The sequence below is a fragment of the Capra hircus genome, chromosome 8 (genome assembly GCF_001704415.2).
Source record: "Capra hircus breed San Clemente chromosome 8, ASM170441v1, whole genome shotgun sequence".
In the NCBI taxonomy this organism is placed as follows: domain Eukaryota; kingdom Metazoa; phylum Chordata; class Mammalia; order Artiodactyla; family Bovidae; genus Capra; species Capra hircus.
Genome location: NC_030815.1, coordinates 50,864,946 through 50,880,602, shown reverse-complemented (window position 1 = coordinate 50,880,602; position 15,657 = coordinate 50,864,946). Strand labels below are relative to the sequence as shown.

The window sequence follows — 15,657 nt, the reverse complement described above, 5'->3', positions numbered from 1 at the left end:
ATTAGTATTGTTATTAATACAACTTTCCCTGAAGGTTGGCATGATTTCTAATTTCTGCGTGGTAGTCTTTTACTTTTTTAGAAATTGATCATTATTGATATTTGGATAAAGATTTAAATACTCTTATGAATTTACTTCCAAATCCTTTATATTTTCTGTTGCATTACCTTGATTTTTTAAAAAATTGCTGAACAGAGCCACTTGGAGAAAATGCATGTTTTTGATTGGACAAATGGAAACTGAGAAAAGAGGTAGTTCTAGAGAGTAAATGTTTTGGTGGGTCTAGAAGGAAGTAGCAAATGATGATGGGTCCTTTTTACAAGGGCCAGCATGGTGTCCTACAGATAGGAGTTTTTCAGAATCTAGTGTTAAAAATATGTGTGTTCATGTTAGATAACCAGTATAGGTAGGCATAAACCAAATGAGATGTTCCCATTTTCTTTATTAAAAATCAAAGTGTTCATACACATAGACATATTGTATATAATCTGGAATGAAAAGGCAACATTCTATTTTAGTGAAAACTTTTATAAGGCACCTTGGTTTTAGTTTGCCCATGTTCAAGTATTAAAGAATATCTTACTAATCACAATAAGCCTATTTGTCAGAAATCATTTTTTAACGTTTCAGTGTATGCCTTATTGTATATATAAAATTTAGCAGTGAAACAGGCTAAATAGACTTCGTTGAGGTTTTTATACAAATATATGTTCCATATATATCTATGATTGAAGGACCCTGTACGAATCCTCTTGTTACTATATTTGTAGACTGAATTTTCAAAAGCCCCATAGTTGTGTTTGTTTGTTTTCAAAGTGGGGAATGCTAAAGGTTATCATATAAGCTACTAGTAAAAAGTCCTATTGCTGTTTGCATCACATCAGACTTAAAGACCATACAGTTTAAAGATAAAGAAGTGTTCATGGAAGTAGATTTGGAAATTGGATTTGTTTTATGAGCTAAATTTGGGGAATACAGACAATAGTAAAATTCCTTTTTAGTTGACGTGATAACAGCTGATTATATACTTTTTTCTTTGGTTTTCCACAAGAATACCATTTTAGTTTTCTTAAGATTATATTGAGCCAGAAGTCCTGAAAGGTCTTTGCTTTGCTAAGGCTTTTTAGTGACCTGAAAGTAGAATGGCAGATGTAATAGCAAAGGAAATTTGTGATGGTAAGGTAATGGTAATAAGTAGAGAACAGTTTGGTTGCAAACCTATGGCATGGTGTGATATGTTTGCCATTATATACGTTCAATTAATGAAAAAGGAAATGGCAACCCACTCCAGTATTCTTGCCTGGGATATCTCATGGACAGAGGAGCCTGGCAGGCTGCAGTCCATGGGCTTACAGAGAGTTAGAACTGAGCAACTTAACCACAACAACAGCAATGCTCAATTAGAAAGCAGTTCCCTATCTTCCTTATAAGAATATCCCAGCTCCAAATTCTTTTGCCAGCTGAAATATATCAGATTTTAAAGAGAGACCTGACACATTAAAATCTGCTTGTACTTGATTTGGCTATGTAAACCATTGTATTAGAAATAGAATTTAGAAATAAAGTTTTGTTTTTACTGTTTCATGTGCTGAAATAATTGTGTTTGGTTTCTTCGTATGTACAGAGATTCCTTTGGAATGATTTGTCTTGCGAAGACAGGTGATAGCTAGGAGTACCTTCATAAGTTTTAGATAGAAGGCAGTTTATCTTCTGAAAAATAATACTTTGGGGATAAAACCCTACTCTGTTAACATTTGATAATTCCCTATATGCTTATTTCTCATTGATATTTAGAAGTATTTCTCAAATTTAAGAAGTCAGAGCATTGAGTGAGCTTATTCTTATTAAATATCTTAAGTTTTTAATTGTTAATATGGATTTTGTCTTTTTTTTTCTCCCCTTTCCTTTGAGGAGTTTGGACATAATTGCCTTATTTCATTTCAGGGATCCTTCTAAAGTAAATATTCTGGTACCTGGTGCTGGACTAGGAAGACTGGCCTGGGAAATAGCTATGCTAGGTTATGCTTGTCAAGGAAATGAATGGAGTTTTTTTATGCTTTTTTCTTCCAACTTTGTACTCAACAGGTATTTAATTTACTTTTTGCTAGAAACAGTAATTTCTCAGAATTGGATTGACTTACCCTATTTTTGAAAAATTCTGAATTTGAAGAGAAGTGCGTAGTGTTTAATTATGGTATATATCATAAGTGTTTCTTGTATTAAAATTAAATTGCTTATACTGTTACTACTTTAATTAGTTGCCTAGTTAACAGAATGTTGAACAGGATGGGTAAGGGATGTTTTAAAAAGTGATTGGGTATTCATGACACTGAAATGATTTCTCTGCAGAATTTAGGGCTAAGTATTGTCCAGGAAGGAGTATTTTCTTATTGTTCCTTAAACATCTTCACCCCTTTGTTTCTTTAGTGGAATAAGATTTTCATGTAGTAAACACATTTTTTTTACTTAATCAAATTCTCATAGAATGATTCACATAAAATGACTCCACATAACTGAGTTGGAAAGATTTCTCAGAACTTCTGTGGCCTCATTTATAAAGTAGTGGAGAAGTGTCTTTAAATCCAGAAGAGGTGTGTTAGAGAAAAAATAAATAGCTGCCTCATTTAAACAATACGTTGTCTTGGTAGCAGTGTGAGTTAGGAGATAGGGAAAAGGTAAAAAGGAGAGTGTTGTAAAAAAAAATAATTAGGTAACAAAACTCACCATTTTTTGGAAAAAAAAAAAATACTTAGACTGTTTTTTTTACTTGGGCTTGAGTTTTGGCAGTATATGTTTAAAAATTTGAATGAACAGCACATTTATATATCTGAATTTACCTTAATTTTGTTTCTGTCTTTTAATCCATGATTGGTTACTCATCTGCATGCATATGTGGAGTTTCAGATAATTGGGTAGAGTATAGTGGTAACACTTTTCAGTATTTAATTATATAAGTAAATCCTCAATCCGATTATAAATTTTGGTATTTAAAGTAGATTTTCTTGGTAAAATATTTACTTAACACTGAATTTTATGCTCATATTTTACAGATGTTCTGAAATTAATAAATATAAGCTTTATCCCTGGATTCATCAGTTTAGCAATAACCGAAGGTCAGCTGATCAGATTCGACCCATCTTTTTCCCTGATGTTGACCCCCACAGTCTTCCTCCCGGTTCTAACTTTTCTATGACAGCAGGAGATTTTCAGGAGATATACTCAGAATGCAGTAAGTCCAAAGCAAGCATTTAAAAATCACATCCTTTATTCTAAATTTAATGAGCTAATTTTGTACTGAGCCAAAGTTGTCATTCATTTTGATGGTAGAATTTAAGGTATACTTCAGTGACAGTTTATCAATAGAATATTTTCAGAGTTATGTATAAGACAGTCATGGGAACTATAAAGAAATATGGGATCTGCAGTTGAGAAATTTATAATCTGTTGGATCTATTAATATAAGACAACATGTAAACAAAGGTTGAGTAATGAATACAGTAAAAATGAAAGTAGGTTAGTATGACCAGTGAGCTGTTTGTTTAGACAGTGACTTGAATAGGGAGGAATGGCATTCAGAGGTACAAAGATATGAATGAGTAAGGTAACCAGGGATGGTAGAACAGCCTGGCTGCAAGGAAAAAGGACTCTGGGGGATTTAATGGACGATGAGGCTAGAGAAGTAGGTTGGTTCCAGATTGTGGAGGCCCTTTATAATCTATGAAGTTTGGACTTCAGCCTGGCAAAATGTAGAAGAAACTTGAGCTAGTCATTAGAGAAAGGGAGATGATAATGGGGGAAGAGGAGAGAGGCTTGGCAATAAAAAGAAAAAAAGAAGGCTGAGGGGTCAGCAAGTTTGTTTGTTTAACAGGTATTTGTTGAGCCACCTGCTAAGTAGAAGGTATATTCCAGGTCCTGCGGAGACAGCAATGAGCAAAACAAAGTTCCTATTCACAGGAAACCCATATTCTAGTTTGGAGAGAGGCAATAACAAATTAATATTGTGAGGAAGAAAAATAAGGCCGGTAAAGGGGATAATGATTGACTGGGGAGGGTCTGCTGTTTTATATGGAATTACCAGGAAGGTGTTTCTAAGGGGGTAACTTAAAAATTGAGCAGAGAACCCCATGAGACTGAAGAGGCAGGTCACTCAGATATATGGGGGGAAAGTGTTGCAGACAAAGGGAACGGCAAAGAAGGGAAGATTCTGGGGTGTCAAGACACTTGTCCTGCTCAAGAAGAGCTAGAGGATCTGTTTGGCTGGGATGTGGTGAGCAGCGGGCGGGTGATGGGAGATGACGTTAGAGAGAGTTTGGTGAGACAGACTTGTAGGCCATAGCTAAGACTTCAAATTGTACTCGAAGAGGAATGGGAGGCCTTGGAGTGATTAGAGCAGGACAGTAACAAGTTAGCAAAGTTATTGTTTTTCCCTGAATGCTGACACTGGGAGATCCTGCACTGAAGGTACAAGGAGAGATGATGTTAGGATAAGTTAGGGAGCAGGTCTCAAAATAGAAGTGAAATAATGAAAAACATTGCTTTGGCATGTAAAAGTGATTCTTCTGGAGCACGGTTTGAGAGAGGAGGTGGGGAAGGTGATCCGCTGGTTGGATGAAGTGCCTTATCTGTACAGACAGCCACTTTCAGTGCAGTCTCTTCTGTCTCTGTGCCAAGTCACAGCCTCCAGAAGGCAAACTGTTCTCTGTTCGCTTTTCACCCTCTGCTGCTGACTGTCCCATCCCTCTTTTTAACTGACAGTTCCCCCAAGTACTGGTGGATGCTTATGTATTTTGATACCATTCATTTCTCAGTTGGCAGCAGATGCATTCAGTCTTTTTTGAAACCTTCCAGAATTGGTAGTTAACACTGGTTTAAATCACAACTTAAATTAAAATGACTTAATTTCATTGCAAGTGATTTTACTTCTAAATTAAAAAATTTTTTTAATTGTTAAAATTTTTATTCGTCATCATAATTCAAGCTAAAAATTGAAAAGATTATAAACAAAACTCATAAATATGACGGTGTAGATATAGTGATATAGGTTATCAAAAATGATTTCCAAATTGGTTACGTTATCAAATTAGCAATAAAAGCTTTTATGAATGATGACATATTTTGTAAATGATTATTTGGTTGCCTAGATTATAGTATTTGATTGGAAGAGTTTAGCTTCTGTACCTCTGCAGTTAAATATTCATATCTGTAAAGAGGTAACTGGTTCATTTATAGAATTCATGAAAAGGCAAAATAGCATAACATGTAGTAATTTGATTTTCCTTAAATAGATACCTGGGACTGTATTGCTACCTGTTTCTTCATAGACACAGCTCACAATGTAATTGATTATATTGATACAATATGGAAAATACTCAAGCCAGGTGGAATTTGGATAAATCTAGGTAAGTTCCTCAGTATTTATTAGAACTTATACATTAATCTGAGTACTTTATAGCTGTTCTGCATTTGGTAACTTCACACACAGTACTAAATATTCACAAAAGTTGTCATTATGTGGTACGTTTGGTTTTTTAAATAATATATTTTTAATCGGAGGATAATTGCTGTATAATATTGTGTTGGTTTCTGCCGTACATCAACATGAATCAGCCATATGTCACATATGTCCCCTTCCTCCTAAACCTCTCTTCCATCTCCACCCCATTCCACCTCTCTATGTTGTCACAGAGCACCAGGTTTGACCTCCCTTCATCATACAGCAGATTGTCACTGGCTATCCATTTTACATGTGGCAATGTATATTTTTCCATGCTACTCTTAATTCGTCCCACCCTCTCCCTCCTCCACTGTGTCCACAAGTCTGCTCACTATGTCTGTGTCTCCACTGTGGTCCTGCAGATAGGTTCATCAGTACTATCTTTCCAGACTCCATATACACGTGTTGATATACAATATTTGTTTTCCTCTTTCTGACTTACTTCACTCTGTATAACAGGCTCTAGGTTCATTTACTTCATCAGAATTTACTCAGTGCACTTTTTATGACTGAGTAATATTCCATTATATATGTACCACAACTTCTTTATCCATTCATCTGTCAGTGGACATCTAGGTTGCCTCCATATCCTAGCTCTTATAAATAGTGCTGCATTGAACATAGGGGTACATGTGTCTTTTCCAATTATAGTTTTGGAACCATAGTGGGATTGTTGGCATTGTATGATATTTTTATTCCTCGCTTTTTTAAAGAATCTCCATACTGTTCTCTGTAATAGCTGTATCAATTTATATTCCCACCAACAGTGCAGACATTTCTCCAAAGACATACAGATGGCTAATAAACACATTAAAAGATGCTCAACATCACTCATTATTAGAAATGCAAATCAAAACTACAATGAAGTATCAACTTCAGACTGGTCAGAATGGCCGTCACCAAAATATCTATAAACAGTAAATGCTGGAAAGGGTGTAGAGAAAAGGGAACTCTCTTGCAATGTTGTACATGTTTTAAAACCTCCGTGGTTTCCTTTAGATTGCATTCTAGTTGGTAGTGCAGTTCCTTCGATCATAGCTAGTCCCTCCAAAAGCAGTGGAACCCCCAAAAGTTGTATATTCATACTAGGTCAGTCTCATAGCAGCCATAATTTCAAAGAGGTGGTGGTGGTTTGATTACTAAGTCATGTCCAACTCTTGCGACCCCATGGACTGTAGCCCACCAGACTCCTCTGTCCATGGGATTCTCCAGGCAAAAATACTAGAGTAGGTTGCCATTTCCTTCTCCAGGGGATCTTCCTGACTCAGGAGTCGAACCCAGGTCTCCTGCATTGCAGGCAGATTGTTTACTGACTGAGCTACAAGGGAAGCCCACAGAGGTACTAATTATTAATTCAATGATAATCATCCCTCATCTTCCCAGTTCTCCACTCCATGGAGAAACAGCACTTCTGTTCAGGAGAGAGTGGTCTTTTAAAATTTCTGTAATGAAACATTTGAGGGGAAGCACTTAATCTCTCCCATGAAATCCTCCTCCCCAGTATATATATTATGGGGAAAGAGTAGGTATGATAACTTATGTATCTCATTTAAATTTAACAAAGAGTAGAAATATAATTTCATGTATGCAAAAACCTTTTTACTGCATCCTATTGCTGGTTGCTAGAAATCAAATGATGTGTATGACATGGTCCTTCCCATCTGGAGCCTAAGGGAAATTGCACATTTTATCCTGTTCCTTTAAAATTAAGGGGAAATAATGATACTAAAGGTAAACATACTTTTCTTTTTTAGTAAGGTAGATAATCCTTATTAAGAAAGACTATATACGTAAAAGTCAAGTAAATATTGAGTCCTTGGTCTTCAGTATTGGTGTAGTTCTGTTGGTAGGTTCTATTACTTGCTCTCTTTAATTAGTTAGCTTACCAGAGATGTAGTCAGTAGGTTTAAGCCTCCAGGTCATAGAAGGTCTTTTCTAAACTTGTTTTTAGAAGTCCATAGGACAGATGAGAGCAGCGTAATATATAGCTATGATATGAAGCAAGTATCTCAAACTTTGAGTCTTCCTTAAAAGAAAAGTACTCCTCCCCAGCCAGCCATGACTCTTTTTCAGTGTTCAAAGCTTATAAGCGATTTCTTGAATGGCCATGACATTTTCCTGATTTAGCCCTAGCACTTGACTATTAAGGGAGCTCATAGTGCTGATTGGTGCTGATTGGGATCTGTCATCTTAGAATCTTAGGGTGCTAGCTGGGTCACATTGGAGCCAATGTCAGAGAAGACCCAAGAGTTTGACCCTTTTTATCACAAGCCTCAATGTTTGGAAAGTCATTATCAGTACTTTTAAACAATGTTCCAAGAGAAAAAAATTTTATTCTCTGTCACCATTACAGAGTGAATAGAGTCCTAATCCTAGAGAGCACAGCCTCCATTAGTAAAGATAAGTGTGCTTGAGATGTGGACTTCATCTTTGAGGGCCACATGGGAGGTGGGAGAGGTCCAGAGATGGCAGGGTGACCTGGTGGTTCTGTCCATGGAGGGGGATTGGGTTTTGCTGTTTTTGTATTTATACTGTATTATAGGTACCACACTTTTCCCTATGACTGTATATGTATTGATTTTCTTGTTTATGATATTTTCCCATGCTGAGATATGTTTATATTCTTTTCAATGTTAAATTAAATTGATTTGGGTAAAAAAAAAAAAGAAAAGTACTCCTTTTCTGAAGGGATGACTGAAAGATAGCATTACCAATTGGGTATTTGCTTCCTGTGGTTAGGCATAATGTTGGCCACTTAAAAAATACCTGTGTAGTCTCAGAACAACCATATGTTGAAATGGAGTTTACTGTATAGTTGAAGAAACTGAATCTTGGGTTAAGTAACTAGCAGAAAAGTTGTGGCGTTTATATATGGCAGATGGGCTGACAGCCCAGATCCAACCCCTTGACTGCCTAATCAGCTACCTCTGCAGGCTTGCACTGGTCAGTCTGTAACTTACCTTTACTCTGACTGTGTGTTTATGTGTCTGAAATTTTTCATATCAGTTATTGAGTTATATAAGGTTTTGTGTATTTCCAGAGCATTTGACTTAACTTTCATAGGAACAACTTTTCTTTTTGAACATTTATTGGTTTATTAATATTTTATTAAGTTATATAATAACAACAGTTACAACTGCCTGGAGCAAATACATGTGGCCCTTGGTAAGTATACTGCTTGATAAGAGTAAATGTGCTGAGGTGTGGCCTGTGGTCTGTCATTGGCGTCACAGTTAATTCAGCATGTTTCAGGATATCAGTTAAGAAGAGGGCTTCCACTCTTCTTACCAGGGAGTTTCTCTTATGCTCCAAGCCAGTGTGTCCAATGTGGATGCACCACAGATGCTTCCTAATGCATGTGTCTGGAGGAAGTGATGCCCATGCTTTCCCCTTGCCTATTCTGTTCCATCATCTACTCAGATTTCCCCAACCAGAAAACTGGTATAGGCCTTTAACCTCTCTTCTTCTCCATCTGCATCTAGTCAGTCTGTAAGTTTTACCTCCTAAAACTCCTTAATGGATCTTGTATCTTTTTTTAACCCAGGGTTTCTCAACCTCAGAACTTGTAAGTTATATTCAACACTTTACACTCCTTTTATTTCTCCATTTACCACCAGAGTGATCTTCCCAATGTGCAAACCTATTCTTATCAGATCTCTCCTGCATAAAAGTCTAGCTTTGTTGGTAACCTAAACCCTTCTGGATGTGTACAGTGCCTTTTGGGATCTCTCTTCTGTCTTGTGTCTCAGCTTCATTTTTTTGTTTTGTTTTGTTTTGACTGCCATTCCTTGTCCTGACCTCAGGTACTAGTCTTCTGACCTAGAAAGCCCTTTCTCTTTCCTCTCGATTTTCATTTGGCTCTTCCCTATGTGTGCTCTTTAACACTCTGCTCAGGAGATCCTTTCATATTGGGTTAAATATTATGTTATTTCTCTTTTAGATCTGACAAGTCTGTCAGCGTTTAATGCATTGTGGTGTAGTCACTCATCATTTTGTTTCCCCTACTATTTTCTAAGTTTCACAAGGGTAGGAATCTAGTGCTTCTTCCTTACTTGGAGTTAACTGTTATGTGTATGAATGGAAGTATTGTTTTAGAATTTGAAATAAGGATGAAAGTAATTTTCAGATGCCACAGAAGATTGACTGGCTGCTAAGAGACATGATAAAATGGCATTTACATTGGTAAATTCATAACATTCCTGTGGTTTGGGCTTCAGTCATGTGGACTTGGAAAATGAGTTTCATCTGTAAACTGAGAATGTGTCCCTAGCCCCTTGGGGACAGTTTCAGTCTAACTTATGCAGATGACACCACCTTTACGGCAGAAAGTGAAGAACAAAAGAGCCTCTTGATGAAAGTGAAAGAAGAGAGTGAAAAGTTGGCTTAAAGCTCAACATTCAGAAAACTAAGGTCATGGCATCTAGTCCCATCACTTCATGGCAAATAGATGTGGAAACAGTGACAGAATTTATTTTTTCGGGCTCCCAAATCACTGCAGATGGTGACTGCAGCCATGAAATTAAAAGATGCTTACTCCTTGGAAGAAAAGTTATGACCGACCTACACAGCATATTAAAAAGCAGAGACATTACTTTGCCAGCAAAGGTCCATCTAGTCAAGGCTATGATTTTTCCAGTGGTCATGTATGGATGTGAATGTTGGACTACAAAGAAAGCTGAGCGCCGAAGAATTGATGCTTTTGAACTGTGGTGATGGAGAAGACTCCTGAGAGTCCCTTGGACTGCAAGGAGATCCAAACAATCCATCCTAAAGGAAATCAGTCCTGCCTGAATATTCATTGGAAGGGCTGAAGCTGAAACTCCAATACTTTGGCCACCTAATGCACAGAACTGACTCATTTGAAAGACCCTGATGCTGGGAAAGATTGAGGGCAGGATGAGAAGGGGACGACAGAGGATGAGATGGTTGGATGGCATCACCGACTCAATGGACATGAGTTTGTGTAAACTCTGGGAGTTGGTGATGGACAGGGAAGCCTGACGTGCTGCAGTTCATGGGGTTGCAAAGAGTCGGACATGACTGAGCAACTGAACTGAACTGAACTGATGCTTATATAGACCAGAATGTCAGTATATTCATATGTAATGAGAAATATGCCCACTAGCCATTCTGGAATACTAAAAAGTTATATTGGAAGTTAAATTATAATGAAAAATTTGTCACAGTGTATGAAATTAGAGTTGGGAATATTATTAACTTACAAAATGCTCTGAGGGGTGTTTAAAGTACTCACTTGAATGTTTTCCAGATTTGGGAGAACTAGTGAGCTTTTCAAGGGAACTGTTATGTATGCATACATTCTTTGGGAAAGGCTCTGATTTTGCAAAATGCAGAAAAAATGCCTATGCATCCTGTTTATCGATTTTTCATGGTGACTAGTACCCCTTAAATGCGTTTATATGTAATTTAGTGGGGTGCAGAAGTGTGTTTGTGTATGTGTGTGTGTGTACACTTGCCCTGATACATAGTTGGATAGTGGAAGGCAGGCAGTTATCAAAGTGAATCTACCTTCATCTGGAAGAATTAACAAGTTAAAGTACCAAAGGAGATCTTTGTAATGAGAAATGGAGCCTATTAGAGTTTAAAGCACTGTAAAGCTACAGAATTTTTAAAAAACATGAGAGATTGCCTATGAAAGGTAGATGATTGGACACATTGGACACATACATTAGTTCCTCATTGAGATCGTTAATAGTTCATAAAAAGTTATAAACATGGATAAAGAATGGCAGGATGTCATCAGGGGACAAAAGAATGTAACAATATTTCAGAAGATAGGGTAGGTGGATAAGTTTTGCAAAGAAACCAATGTGAATACAGCCAGTTGACCTGGAATAACCATAGAAAATGAGACACCAAATGAAACAAACATAAATTGAAAGTCTATATGTAGGGAATAGCTGACCTCCTCCAAGACATCCACCTTATGTGCATTTCCAGACCATGCTCAGCCAGGAGACCAGAGGTTTAATTCACTGGAAAAAGTGAATGGAAAAGGAGCAGAATTTATGAAAGCATGGCCTAATAAAGAGTGAGGATGAAATATAGGACTGAAAAGAAGAGGATCAATTAAAAGTCTGCATTGGAATGATTGGACCGTGACCACCAGTTACCCTACTTCTACCCACAACACCTCCCTACCCTGCCTATAAAGCTTTTTGCTGGGGTTTGGGTACCAGCTGTCTGTTTTGCATGGATGTAAACCATGTTTCTTTAAGTGGGCATATTACTATAGTTACTGAGCTTTTAAATAATTGTATGGTGGATCTTTTTCCCTTAAATCCTTTCTGTATCTTTATGTTTTAGATGTATCTCTTATATACAACATATAGTTAAATTTTGCTTCCCTGGTGACTCAGCTGGTAAAGAATCCACCTGCAATGAGGGAGACCTGGGTTCAATCCCTGGGTTGGGAAGATCCCCTGGAGAAGGGAACGGCTACCCACTCTAGTATTCTGACCTGGAAAATTCCATGGACTGTATAGTCCCTGGGGTCACAAAGAGTTTTACACATATGAGCGGCTTCCACTTCACTTCATCTAGTCTAATAATCACTGTCTCTTAACTGGAACTTTTAGAACCTTAAGCATATAAATAATTTAAATCAACTTATCCCGGATTCAGTAAAATGGGATCTCCTTCAAGCTGGCTCCTGTGTCCTTTTGACATATCCCTGCCATTGTCTGAGCATCTTCTTTCTGGCATAACTAGGTATTCTGGGCTCATCTTCACTTTTTCTGCCTGAGATCAGCCAGTTTTTCCAAGGATTCCTGGTTCTTTTTAATGGGGAATGGTATGTAGAAACAAAATTCTGGATTCTCCCACTGTCATGGTGTTGCTTCTAGGCCCTTTTATAATTATATGTATATATCCTTCTATGTCTATAAACATGAGTTCATATTTATAGACCATGAGTTTATGCTGATACTTCTAGTTCCATAGCGACTCTAGGTATGGAGTACAAAGTTGGCATATAGCTTTCAGCACATTTAAGACGTCATTCCAGCAGCTTCTGTTTTTGTTGTTTAGAATTCAGCTATTTTAATTGTTGCTTCTTTGAGTAATCAGTTTTGTTTTTTAAGATTTTCACTTTGTAGTTTTTTTCAGGCTCAATATTATATGCAGGTGTGAATTGTTCTTTTTAAAAACTATACAGTTTGTTGGGCTACCTGAGTCTGTAAAAAATTTTTTCATCAGTTCTGAAAAATCTTAGCTTAAAACAGATCTCCACTTGCCAATATGAGACAAGCGTAGCATCAAAATAAATAATAACAGTTATTATTTCTTTGTATACCTCCTCTCCCACATTCTTTTTCTCTTCTGGAAATGCAGTCAAATGTACTGAAGACCTTCTCACTCACAAAGCTTTCACTTTGCTTTATTTGCTATTTTTTTTCTTGTTTTGTTCTGTCTGTCCTGCATTCTAGGCACTTTATTCTGACCTGTCTTCCCATTCACAATTTTTTTCTTTCACTGTGTCTAACATCTGTTTCATTTCTCTTTGGTGGGGACTTTGTGTGTGTGTGTGTGTGTGTGTGAGGTTATTTTTATTATTTTGTTTGTATGTTTTTGGTTAGTTATGCCATTTAAGATGGAGAAGGCAATAGCACCCCACTCCAGTACTCTTGCCTGGAAAATCCCATGGGTGGAGGAGCCTGGTAGGCTGCAGTCCATGGGGTCGCTAAGAGTCGGATATGATTGAGCGACTTGACTTTCACTTTTCACTTTCATGCATTGGAGAAGGAAATGGAAACCCACTCCAGTGTTCTTGCCTTTAGAATCCCAGGGACAGGGGAGCCTGGTGGGCTGCGGTCTATGGGATCGCACAGAGTCGGACACAACTGAAGCAACTTAGCAGCAGCAGCAGCATGCCATTTAAGAATGTTCTGTTCTCTGCATATGTTTTCTCAATAGTCTTTACTTCTCTGAAAATAGTGTATTTTGTACGATAATTGTAATATCTCACATCTTTGCAGGTCAGCCTCTGCCTTCTCTTGTTCCTGCTGGCTCTTGCTTATAGTTGTTTGTTTCCCTGGGCTATAAGATGCAAAACTGTACATGTAATATCTCATTCTAATGCATCAAGGAAAGACTGCAAGGAGATACTTTAAGTTTTCAAGTGGTTATCTGTGTTTACTAGGATTAGACATGGGTTTGATTTTATGTTATTCATATTATTTTACCTTTCTGTTATTGAGCTTACATTATACTTACAGTCAAGGAAAAAATGTTTCTTTGCTTCTGTTATTGCCATTAAAAAAATGTGAAGACAAAATGGATTAAAAACCTAAATGTAAGAACAGAAACTATAAAACTCTTAGAGGAAAACAGAGGCAGAACACTTGATGACATTAATCAAAGCAAGATCCTCTATCACCCACCTCCTAGGGTAATGGAAATAAAAACAAAAGTAAACAAGTGGGACCTAATTAAACTTAAAAGCTTTTGCATAGGAAAGGAAATTATAAGCACGGTGAAAAGACAACCCTAGGAATGGGAGAAAATAATAGCAAATGAAACAACTGACAAAGGATTAATTTCTAAAATATACAAGTAGCTCATACAACTCAGTACCAGAAAAACAAACAACCCAGTGAAAAAGTAGGGTAAAGACCTAAACAGACATTTCTCCAAAGAAGACATACGGATGGCTAACAAACACATGAAAAGATGCTCAACATCGCTCATTATTAGAGAAATGCAAATCAAAACCACAATGAGATATCACCTCACACCGGTGAGAGTGGCCATCATCAAAAAGTCCACAAATAATAAATGCTGGAGAGGGTGTGGAGAAAAGGGAACGCTCTTGTACTGTTGGTGGGGATGTAAATTGATAACACTATGGAAGACAGTATGGAGATTCCTTAAGAAACTAGGAATAAAACCACCATATGACCCAGCAATCCCACTCGTAGGCATATACCCTGAGGAAACCAGAGTTGAAAAAGACACATGTACCCCATTGTTCATTGCAGCACTATTTACAATAGTTAGAACATGGAAGCAACCTAGATGCCCATTGACAGATGAACGGATAAAGAAGTTGTGGTACATATACACAATGGAATATTACTCAGCCGTTAAAAAAGAACGCATTTGAGTCCGTTCTGATGAGGTGGATGAACCTAGAACCTAGGTGAAGTGAGTGAAAGTGAGTGAAGTGAGTCAGAAAAAGATAAATATTGTATTCTAACGCACATATACAGAATCAAGAAAAATGGCTCTGAAGAATTTATTTACAGGGCAGCAATGGAGAAACAGACATAGAGAATAGACTTAGGACATGGGGAGACAGTGAGATATATGGAAAGAGAAACATGGAAACTTATATTACCATATGTAAAATAGATAGCCAATGGGAATTTGCTCTGTGACTCAGGAAACTCAAACGGGCTCTCTATCAACCTAGAGGGGTGGGATTTGGAGGGAGTTTCAAAAGGGAGGGGACATATTTATACCTATGGCTGATTCATGTTGAGGCTTAACAGAAAACAGCAAAATTCTGTAAAGCAATTATCCTTCAATAAAAAAATTTTTTAAATGTGAAGAGATAGGAGAATTGAGAAAACAACTCCTTCAGGATTGTGATAGTGTTTTATTCATCTTTATATATTCAGTGCCAGGCATTTGCTTGGTGCTTGATAAACATTCCTTGAAAGAATGAGCTGGGGACTTCTTGGTGGTCCAGTGGTTAAGACTTTGTTCTTCCACTGCAGGGGGCGCAGGTTCAATCCCTGTTGGTGAACTCACATCTTACATGCCTTGTGGCATGGCCATAAAGTAAATTAAAAGAATAAAAATTTAAAAATAGTAAAGAATGAGTATAATAAATGTGAAAAACTGCTTGGCCTCAAGGAAATGCAGATGAAATTATGCATGGCCTATCATTTACTCTTGCCAAATTAGCAAATACTTAGTTTAATAAAAATACTTAGTGTGTTTTTTCTTTATAATTTAGATTTTTTGAGGAGGGGTATAGTTGACATAATAAATTCACTTTTTTGAAATGTATAACTTGAAGTATTTTGGAAGCTCAATAATCATGCAGCCATTACATCTATCAAGGTAGGGAACATTTCTATCACTTGCCCGAAAAAGGTCTCTTCTGACCCTTTGTAGTCAGTTCTCTCATCTTCAGT

At 37.1% G+C, this 15,657-nt stretch overlaps 1 protein-coding gene across 2 annotated transcripts in view; it reads left to right on the top strand.

Annotated features, from left to right (window-relative positions):
- The window catches only part of CARNMT1 (carnosine N-methyltransferase 1), a 40,253-nt gene that overhangs the window by 18,970 nt on the left and 5,626 nt on the right, over positions 1–15,657 (top strand). For both annotated transcript variants that reach the window (XM_018052078.1, XM_018052079.1), the window contains exons 4-6: positions 1,945–2,085; positions 3,051–3,229; positions 5,286–5,399. In XM_018052078.1, coding sequence (XP_017907567.1) covers positions 1,945–2,085; positions 3,051–3,229; positions 5,286–5,399 — 434 coding nt within the window. The remainder of the gene's footprint in view (positions 1–1,944; positions 2,086–3,050; positions 3,230–5,285; positions 5,400–15,657) is intronic.